The sequence below is a fragment of the Hippocampus zosterae genome, chromosome 6 (genome assembly GCF_025434085.1).
Source record: "Hippocampus zosterae strain Florida chromosome 6, ASM2543408v3, whole genome shotgun sequence".
NCBI classification, from domain to species: Eukaryota; Metazoa; Chordata; class Actinopteri; order Syngnathiformes; family Syngnathidae; genus Hippocampus; species Hippocampus zosterae.
The window spans coordinates 11,223,418-11,234,166 of NC_067456.1; the positions used below are offsets into that span (position 1 = coordinate 11,223,418).

General features: G+C 40.3%; 1 protein-coding gene across 8 annotated transcripts; it reads right to left on the reverse strand.

The window, feature by feature from the left end:
- Positions 1–63: 63 nt before the first annotated feature.
- On the reverse strand, positions 64–8,586 carry LOC127602019 (G-protein coupled receptor-associated protein LMBRD2B-like). Of its 8 annotated transcripts, none has more exons than XM_052067826.1 (17): positions 8,419–8,586; positions 6,916–7,145; positions 6,745–6,854; positions 6,325–6,423; positions 6,004–6,171; positions 5,386–5,596; positions 5,212–5,286; positions 5,040–5,144; positions 4,654–4,837; positions 4,158–4,339; positions 3,171–3,304; positions 2,989–3,094; positions 2,104–2,201; positions 1,832–1,935; positions 1,673–1,719; positions 631–733; positions 64–553 (listed from the first exon to the last, which is right to left on the reverse strand). In XM_052067826.1, the coding sequence occupies exons 2-17, from the start codon at positions 7,087–7,089 to the stop codon at positions 483–485; spliced, it is 1,971 nt and encodes a 656-aa protein (XP_051923786.1). In that variant the 5' UTR covers positions 7,090–7,145; positions 8,419–8,586; the 3' UTR covers positions 64–482. The 8 variants fall into 8 exon arrangements, 6 of the variants coding, with proteins under 6 accessions (XP_051923786.1, XP_051923790.1, XP_051923788.1 ...); XM_052067830.1 differs by having other exon boundaries at positions 6,916–7,005; positions 8,419–8,584; XM_052067828.1 differs by lacking the exon at positions 8,419–8,586 and having other exon boundaries at positions 4,200–4,339; positions 6,916–7,688.
- Between the last annotated feature and the right edge of the window lie 2,163 nt (positions 8,587–10,749).

A 10,749-nucleotide genomic window follows, 5' to 3' on the forward strand; every position in this document is an offset into this window, starting at 1 on the left:
AATTTGATAATCTTCTAAATGATGACTTAGAAATTCGGGGGGGGAGGGGGGCCGCAAAAAACGTTAATGTTTCATCTGTATTCTTTAATAACTTATCAAAGAAATTCCTCATAAAAATGAACATATGCAGAAAAAACGACACTCTACGCCCATCACTCATGTATGGTCAGTTTCTAGGCGTGCATAATGGAAAGCATGTCAGAATACAGTACATAGCATTAATGCTCTTGGCAAACGTATCTTTCCCACTTGATAGACTCAGATGGGTGTTTTTTAGAATTTTCCTGAGAGGTTTCATTAAGACCTTCTTAAAGAAAGCCAATGTTAAACAACACAAGCATCCTTTCATGCTTCAGGATGTCATATATCACCAAAGATTCACAGTCACAGGGTAGACCTTATGCAAATAGTTCCATGATCAAGTTGGACAACAAGGTTGTTCAGTGTTAAACAAAACAGTCCCTTCTAAAGCAAACATTTTATTATCCATCGTCACTGGTGTGCAGTAAACTCCTCTGCTGCTCGTCTGACTTGCGCCAACTGAAAGAGATAACTGCAAAGACAAAATAATATTACGTGAAACTTCTAGCAAGAGTACCAATTTATTCTACATGTTTCATGAGTCCCCACTGCTTTTCTTGACTTCTGTTTCCTGCTCGTCTTTAATTTCAGTGTAACCAGTTCTGCTCCCACCGGAGGCCCCTTGGGTTCCTCCATATCGCTCTCTCCATGCCTGACAACACAAAGCAAAATCCCAACAACCGAAGTCATAATTAACATTCCTAAATGTAAAAACAAGTTAATCGCTTTGAATAGATAATCCAATGAATATGTAAAAATGACAAGTTTTATTTTTCTGCTAACATGCTTGTCAAAAAAAAAATGAGATTCTGTTCTTGTCTTACAAGTGTACATAAGGTTAAACACTGAATATTAATGTTTAAACAATTCTTGTTTTTGTTAACACTCTTCTCCTGTCAAACATAAGTTAACCACAGTGATTTGTAAAATATAAAAGCAAAGCTTGTAAGATTTAAATTATTATTTGTTAGCGTAAAAGGAACAAAAGAAAAGATTTTTGTTTCGTCATGTCATACAAGCGTAAAAGGAAGTGAACCACAGCAAAAGCAAAAATGTTTCACAGTGTTCGGAGTTCAGTCACCAAACGCAAGAATTCATGCGAATGTGAGAGTGCCAAAAGGATGAAAACGTTCCTATAGATGCCCTTAGATGGAGGCAAAGTACTACATTTTTTGAAAGATTTTCAACTCACAAACCAAAGCATGTCGGCATTGAGAGGCCAAAACATGGATCTTACATCATCACAGATTTTGGTGGGGCAAATTCTCCATTATTTGCTGAAAAAAGACCCAATTGTATTTTTGTAAGCATTGTAAAGCACAAAAACTGCAAACTGCTGATTTGGTCTTTGCAGTAAATAAAGGAGAATAGATTCCGAAAATACAAACTAAAGTAATTTAACCACTCCTAATGTCACCAGAAAAAAAGAAAAAGCAAATACATGTTTTTCATGATTTTACAGCAGGTTAAAAAAATGTAGACAATTTCCAATTTCAATGACCTCATTGGATTTTATTTTATGGCTTCCTCTGAACATGTGAAGGAGAATTCATAAACGTGTCTATGTCAGAAGTACAAGGAAAATACTAACAAATCTTCTATTTGCTGCATCGATACTTTTCTGTCGTTTTCTTCTTTCTGCAAAACAAAATATCATCATGATTAATATGTCCTTAAGGGGGAAAAAAAGCAAAAGTCATAATTGGGCAATGATTTTAAGCAACTGGTGAAGTGATAACGCAAAGGCAACCTCTCCTGACAAGCTCCTTGCCCTCATCCACTAGATCCAAGCTCAGGTCGTCATCGGTGACATATTGATGGACGCCCAGCAGATTCAAACAGCGAGAACCAAGGCTAAGAACATTAACGCATCAAATTCCCGTTAATTATTTCGCATTTTATGTACAATACACATCAAAAGTTTAAAGTATACTTCATTTTTCCACGAATGCACACTGATTTATGTATAACGTCACTTAAGGCATACGTGATACAAATAGACAACAGTTTGTAATAGCTTACTTGGAAAGTGTGGCAAAGCAGAGAAGCAATACCAACACTGGGTAGTAGATGTAGAAGCCGTTGGATATGAAGGACAGGAGATGCATGGAGCCCATTATCTAGTAGACATAACAATAAGCGAGTGCCCGTCATAACATACAGTGGTACCTTGACTTAGAAGTGCCCCAACGTACCAATTTTAAAATTGCAAGTTGTCACTCGTTTGGGTTTTTTTTTTTTTTTTGCTCTGTGTTACAAGTAAAAATGTGGTTATCAAGTGTCATTTAGCTATCCAGAAAATCACAACATCAGCCGCCATCAGTTTGTATTAGCTACCTGGCACTTGCCGTGTTAAGTATCTGTAGTGTTTTGCGTTGCCATTTTCTGTGGCTTTTGTGCCACTAAATTGCCATTTTCTAACATCGGATCCAAAGAAAGTGTTCTGAATAAAAGACCAAGACCATTGAATTAAAGCTCGTAATTATAGAAAAACATGAGCAAGGTGTTTGTGAAATCAGCTTGGCTTTGAGTTGTCTTATTATTAAGCATTTTTTCAAATAAATTTGTATTTATTTGTGATATTTTCAGCATTGTATTGCCTTTCACGAGGGAACAAAAATTTTAGCCATTCCGGAAATTTAAAATGTCATAATATTATGACAATGTTTTTGTACAGTCCAATAATGTACAATCCTATTTCTACTATCCAAAATCAAATGACAAAATCTCTGGAGTGCTTTTAGAAGCGAGGAACAGATGAATGGCATTTTGATTCATTTCAATGGGGACAGTGATCTGAAATCCAAGTGATTTGAGATTCAAGCATTGTAACCGAACAAATTCAGTTCCTAAGTCAAGGTACCAATGTACTTCATGGGACTGCATTCTGACAGTAAATCCACCCACAGATGTATAGGACGTGTGTAATCGGTCCTGTTGGGATACGGCGGGATCCATGTGGATCAGACCCAGGAAGTTGAGGCACAGGGGAGGAGTCAGGCGACAAAACAACCTTCAGAGAAGATACGCAACACCTTACATGCGTGCAGGTTTATATAATAATGCGACCATGAGTGTGCTGTGCATACATGCCGCTGAACTGCAGGCTGTAGGCGTCTGTCTGGTGATGCGGCGCCAGGTAGTAGTAGTTGAATACACGGATCTGGAACACGGTAGAGTAAACGCAAACGCACAGGAAGATGATGGTGATGAAACACACCGCCTGGTGGACATGGACAAAAAAAGGCCATCAATTAAGGTATTAATGTGGACTCATTTGTGCATTTTTTTTCCACAATTCAGAACACTCGACTGCGAAACACTTTGATCAAAATATTCCAAGAAGAGTAATCTACAATTAAATCAACATAAATATGAAAACCAAAATTACAGACACCTTACACACCCTATATGTGGTATTTACTGAAGTTAGTAAACCATTTGATGGACAACCTATTGAATGCTAGCCTACCCTTCCTCCTCTTCTTGTCATGGTTGCATTTTTCTTCTTGTCATGGCTGCATTCTTCTTCCCTAATCCTGGGTCACATTCTTATCTCAAATTAGTTTTCCCCATTGAAATGGTAATGCCATAAACTGATACATTATCCATCCATCAATTTTCCACTTATCCTCACAAGGATTGCGGGGGGTCTTCAGGCAGTAGGCAGGGGACACCCTGAACCGGCTGCCAGCCAATCGCAGGGCATACACAGACGAACAACCATCCACGCCCACACTCCCACCTAGGGACAATTTCGAGTGTTCAATGAGCCTGCCATGCATGTTCTTGGAATGTGGGAGGAAACTAGAGTACCCAGAGAAAACCCACAGCTGGAATTGAACCCGGCCGGTACCTCTGCATTGTGAGGTCGACACGCTAACCACTGGACCAACGGGCTTTATTCATCCTTTTCAGCCCCCTGGATATATGGACTGCTTACACTTAATAATGACAAAATGTGACTTTAAACATTGCCTGTACGAGTATTTCAATTGTGACATTGGGAATGATTCCAAAGAAAATGGATGTCAATGGGAAATTTAGTTTTGAACGTCAACCAAGTAGGTGCCAACCTCAGTACAAACATAGTAGCGTTGCTGTTCAGTCATACGGACAATAATGGCGAAGAGGGAGAGAACGGGACGCATGCTGAAGAAGGTGCACTCGGACCACACCACCGCCACAGAGAGGAAGAAGAGCAGAAATGCCAGCAGCTTGTAGACCACCTGACGGAACACACACTCCCAGTACCACTCTGGACAACACACACACACACACACGTAGTCACACATCACTAAGCAGAATCCAAATTGGGAAAAATAAATATGTCCATTTTTAAAAATAAATCTATTTTGAATAAAAGAATAAATACCTATACATACATACTGTACATGAAGTTAAAGGGGACCATCTGGGCGTGCATTGGAGGCCTACATGAAGTCCTTGCCAGTGCTCCCATTTTGTATATGCGTTTGACTGTTTGTTCATCAAAACGTAATCGGCCACGGTGGTGCTCCTTGTCCCCAAATATTAGTCAAAATAGTCTAACAAAATTCCCCATTCACTCACCTACTTTAGGTGTGTAAAGAAACCTTCGGATGCAGCCGTCTCGCTCTGTGGCAGTGAAGCTGCGCACAAAGTGGCACATGGGGTTGCCGCGGCTCTTAGCGGCATCTTCAAGATGGAAAATCCGCTCCAACAACATGGACCACTGAACGCGAGTCTGACGGCACCGCTGCACAGCAGCGATCACCTGAAAAACACACATTTTCACCGTCGGGGGGGACGGGAATCTCCGATGTCCAAATTCGGTTAAGTTGATGTTGTTTCTACTGTATCTATTTATTTATAAATCATTGACCAAACTTAGGTGTTGCAAATGGCGTGCTCTTTTGACCATGCAATGCTAATGGCTCAGCAAATGAAGGTGACTCTCTTTGTGTCACTCTGTTTACTTTTTTATGAAGCTGAACGAGGCCTCTTTTGGTTGGAAGGACGGTCTGATCGTTACAGGAATGTTCCGCGTCGCTGCCCATCTCCTGCTGGTACTCTGTGGGACACTAAAGTGAGATGATGTTAGCATATTAACAACAAAAGAAGAGCAAATAGGGTACTTGAATGCTTCACCTTGGTCAAAATGGTATCCACACACTCCCTGAGCGAGTGGTTGTACTTGACTGACACATTGATGACTGACACCTCCTGATGATGACATTGGAACAAACGCTCATTGCGCAAACATAATGCAGTGCATTCATTTGTTTAAAAAATATATATGAAGAAGCATTTCAACACCCTCACCTCCATGACATCGGCCAAGTTCTCCTCAGCCGACACCTTTTCACAGGCCATCTTTGCTACCTTGAAGTAAGTCTTGGCCAATAAGTGGGTGTGGCAGGATGACAGCCAGTAGGAACGTGGAATTTCTACCAGGCCATAGCCCAGCAACAGCACCAGCAGAAAAAGGCCCCACGTGTTGGCAGCTGTGATGCAGATGGTCTGAAACTCAGTCCTGAACACAGGTGAGTGCGACATTTTTGAAACCGCTCGAAGACAGCTGGGATAGGCTCCAGTACACCTTAATGAGCAGTATGGATATGGATAATGGTTGGATGCCTATTACTGTTGTATTTTTCCTAGTATTTTTGTATCATCCGTTTTACAAATTGGCATTATTCTCTTCTATTATTGAAATAGTTCTCGGATTTTTGTATTTTTTGCCCGATATCCGTTTTCACTCTTCTGTACAATTTTGGTACTTAAAAAAAAGGTTTTTTTCTTTTATCGACTTCTCATAATATTTGTCACAGCAAAGATGGTGACAAAACTGACAAACCTGATCCTCTTTTCTTCCTATAATTGGGATCTGAAATGTTCATTCAGTTTCATGACTAGAATACAGTGAGGCAGAGAACTGACCATGTGAGTCGCCACTTTGGGTGCGCAACGACGTAGATGACCAAAAAGATGAAGATGAGCAGGTAGGTGCCATAGTAGATAGCATTCTCAACAATTGCGGCTTTCACCTTTCCCACCAGGGAGAACGCGCCCGACCGCGCGTACGACTGCATGAAGGGCAGCAGCAACCTAAACACATGCACAAAGGAACGGTTATGACGATCTACTTCTTTAGAATGTGTGTGTGTGTGTGTGTGTGTGTGTGTGTGTGTGTGTGTGTGTGTGTGTGTGTGTGTGTGTGTGTGTGTGTGTGTGTGTGTGCGCGCGCGCATGGGATCTTACCAGGTGAGAAACTGAGAGGTCCAATACACAACTCTCCAGAAGACAGGTAGCACACCCTCTGGTATGTAACTCCATGGCTTTTCACACACACTTGGTGCACTGTCAACACACACCATCACTAATATATATTTTTTTCGAATGATTTTTAATTGTTTTATAATATCTTTGTATTTTTGTCTCACAGATGTGTGTGTGAATGTTTTTAAATATTCTGATATTCGTCATCTATTCACTGTGAATAGCAGAGGTGAACTGTAAGAAAAAAAATACATATTATATTCAGTATATATATACATATATATATACACATACCAGCCAGTTGATTAATCAGTGGGGTCCTAATAAGTGGTACCGAAAATGGATGGATGGCTGTATATGCAGTGTATACTGTGGGAGACGACCACCATGTAGCTTAGTTACCTCTCAGTTGGGGAAAGAGTGGAGCCATTTTCCATCAAATAAGAGATTCTTGTTGGCGAAACAGGGGAAGGATGATGTGTGTTATCCAACAGACATTGCTTGTAGATGGTCTGAAAGAGAAGTGCATTTGAAACTCCTCACTGGAACACACTCATGAATATATGTACATACCGTGCTGACATCCAGCGGCAGGACAAAGACGATGAGGAAGCAGAGGTACCAGGATGCCAGAGTCCCCAGCAGGACGATCGGCTGCTGCTTCTTCAGGTCACCATAGCGATGGAGAAGGGCAAGCGCCAGGAAGAACACAGATGCGAGCACCAGGCCCAGCGCCACGCCGCTCATTGTGATAGGCAGACGCAAGCGAGGGCCAGCATCAGGACGTCATAATGAAATATCAACTGCACATCAGTAGAGGCATTCACTTTATTTGACTGTTAGGGGCTGTATATATTTATCAATTGAAAGTGTCATTTAAAACAAGTTTATATGAAAAGAGCAGTCAAAAATTTTATTTTCGTTAAAAGAAAAAATATTTGACAGATTTGTATTTTTTACAAATCATTTCATACAACATATTAATTTAGTACTTTATTTACACTTTATATATATGTTCGTGGCTGCACAATGGTTGACTGGTTAGCACGTCAATGGTTTTAATGTTTGTGTTGTTTGGTTATTCAAAGAGCCTGTTTCTTTGAATGCGAAGTGGATGAGGTTCACCTCCAACTATTCAATCAGTGCACCGAGTCTAGTAAGATGATATAACGTTAAATCGTGTTTACAGGTCAGTGGTACCCTGATTTTACAAGTGCCCCAACGTGGGAATGCTTCCAGTTAAGCCATGCCTCTGCAGATGTTTTGCTTTGTCCAAGTCAGGGGTGCCCAAACTTTTTGGATCGAAGATCTACTTTTCGATCAACTAACCTCACGGGATCTACCCTTACTGGCGCGCGCACGCACACACACACAGAAATGTAAGATTTACCTGCTTTATTTTATTTTAAAAAAAAATTTTTTGTGAAAATGAGACTGATAAGATGATTAGTGTGCAGTGTATATTAACACAAAAAATATATTACTAAAATGTACAAAGACACACAAATGGTTGTTTGGTTTTTTTCTTCTCGACACTCCTCGGATCTACTTGGGACCTGTCTTAGATCTACCGGTAGATCAGGATCTACCTAATGGGCACCCCTGGTCCAAGTCGAAGCCAAGATTTCAAGTCCAAGCAAGCTTCTGTGCATTTCATTTAAAAAAAATGTTTTAAACATTCTTTCATTTGCTATTATGTCTTAAATATATGTTTTAAAATACAGAGCTATTTCTGTTTATTAAAACGTGTTTTAAACAGACACGAATGGATTAATTGCATTACATTCCGCTGTAATTTACAGTGCAGCTAGCCGGAAATTTTTCACTGGCTTTTAAATATCTGGTTGCGAACATATTGTATTATTATTTCACTAGTTGTAACCAGAACGGTCTCCATAACGCTAACATGATTGATCATATGATCAGTAATATAGACAAAAGTGTATTTAAGACTGTTTTGAAAAGCTTTATGGTCAAAGTGTCATTCATCAGCGAAATAGATTCATCGGCCACTGTTTACAGTGACATTTAGCCCTTTTTATCCCCATTTTAAGATGTTCAAAAGTGGCTTCTTACCTTCCCTAGCGTCAAGATGCTGACACTCTGCTCTTGTGACGTGGAAACCCGTACAAAAGCACACAACCTTTGAAATTACATTGCGTAACAACTGAAAATATAACATTCGTTTGCTAGCTAGTCAACTAACGCGGCATGGGATTGTGGGCGTTACAGGTATACTGCCCGACCGGAAACCATGGTGCAGAATATTGCAATTGTTACCTTAAACTTGACATTTAAAAAAGACCAAATATTGAACGGCTATTTCAAACTGAATGTAATTACATTGCTGGTAAATAATGTGACGTTGTATTTATTTTTAAAAATATATACATGGAGCGCAGTAGCAAAATAATCGTATTTTGTCTTGTAGGAAAGATTACAAGAAACCAGGCGACCGGATTTCCGTTTATTTTGACATATTTTTGGAAAGACGTATAGAGTAAGTAGGCAAGGTATCAAAAACTTAATACCTCACGTTTACTATAAGCATTATTCATTCATTCATTCATTCATTCATCTTCCGAACCGCTTGAACCTCACTAGCGTCGCGGGGGGTGCTGGAGCCTATCCCAGCTGTCTCCGGGCAGTAGGCGGGGGACACCCTGAATCGGTTGCCAGCCAATCGCAGGGCACACAGAGACGAACAACCAACCACGCTCACACTCACACCTAGGGACAATTTAGAGTGTTCAATCAGCTTGCTACGCATGTTTTTGGAATGTGGGAGGAAACCGGAGCACCTGGAGAAAACCCACGCAGACCCGGGGAGAACATGCAAACTCCACACAGGGAGGCCGGAGCTGGAATCGAACCCGGCACTGTGAAGCCGACGTGCTAACCACTGGACTACCGGGCCGCCTATAAGCACTATTATTATTATTATTATTATTATTTGTGTAAAAATGTTCCTATATTTTAATATACAATCTCTCTCAGGAAGCATTTGTTTGGTGGGACATTTTACTTCAGATCTTTTGTACTTTAAATTACAGCTATTTTTTATCCGTGCCAAAAACAAAACACCTTAATAGCTAACACATGAGAACGATGGATCTTGAGAACAAAGTTTACTGAATTTTAGTGCAGACCATTCAATTCTAAAATTGTTGAAACGTTGGAGAAATTGCAGTCCACAAGATACTCTATATAATTTATATCTGCATTGCGTGTTGAAATGAATCTGCATTTTCTGATCAGATGTGATTAAACAGCCACGCGTAGAAGTCATCCGAAGAAAGTGGGCCTACCACACTGACATACGTGTCTCTGTGCTCCAGCAGAAAGTCCATTTGTCCCAGCAGGTCCAGGCACATGTGCTACCTATCCACCCTGAGCCCCAAATGTCCAAATGTTCGGACCCTTCTTCCAGAAAACTCTCCATCTTGGAAAATGTCTTTGATCGTGTCCGGCAAGCAGCAGTTGCAAATACTAGTGTTGAATAGTGCGGCCATCTGTCAAACTAAATGTGCACTTCATCCCTTAATAGGGCTGAATTCTAACTATAGCCACAATACTCTAAACACTCCGTTGTTTTTAAATGTATTATTATTATTATTATTATTATTATTTTAAATACAGCAGCCATTTATCCATTTTCTAATCTACCTATCCTCACAAGGGTGACGGGCATGCTGGAGCCTATCCCAGCTGTCTTTGAGCAGGAGACGAGATACATCCTGAACTGGTTGCCAGCCAGTCACAGGGTAGCCTATTCCAATTCATGAAATTAACATGCATATATGTACATATATACTTGTATGTATATTTTGCATGGAAACAAAAATATATATTTCGATATTATTGTACTTTTGTCGAATATTTTTCATTTGGACATTTTTCATTGACCTGTGCTTTGTCTGATCTTTCACTAAGGACCGTTTGCCATGGGCGACCCAGCCAGAGGCATGAAGCCCCAGACTCTCACCACTAGATGCCAACAAATTCAATATAATGGTCTACGGAAGTTTGCTGTTGTATCCTAAATTCATTGGGGTGTCACGAATGTATTTTTTTAAACACCGAATTTTCACAAATAGTGTACGGGCTTGTTTATTGACTCAACTGGGGGGAAGCATTTATTGGTTGACTTACAATACTTTGTTCGTTTGACTATAAAGCAAAAGAAAATGTCACCCACACTCGTTACTGACTACTCGCATGCTGTTTTTTTGTGCTCAGACCCAAGCAATCGCAGTAGTGCAATAAGGCAATGATGAGCTCATCAACAATCTGTGAGAAGCCTGATAACGATCTTGGTCATTTGAATCAGGTGTTTTGGAGGAGGGGGACATTTTAAACGTGCTCGATAATGATCCGGGAGGACTAGAGTCATACAGGTACTGGACA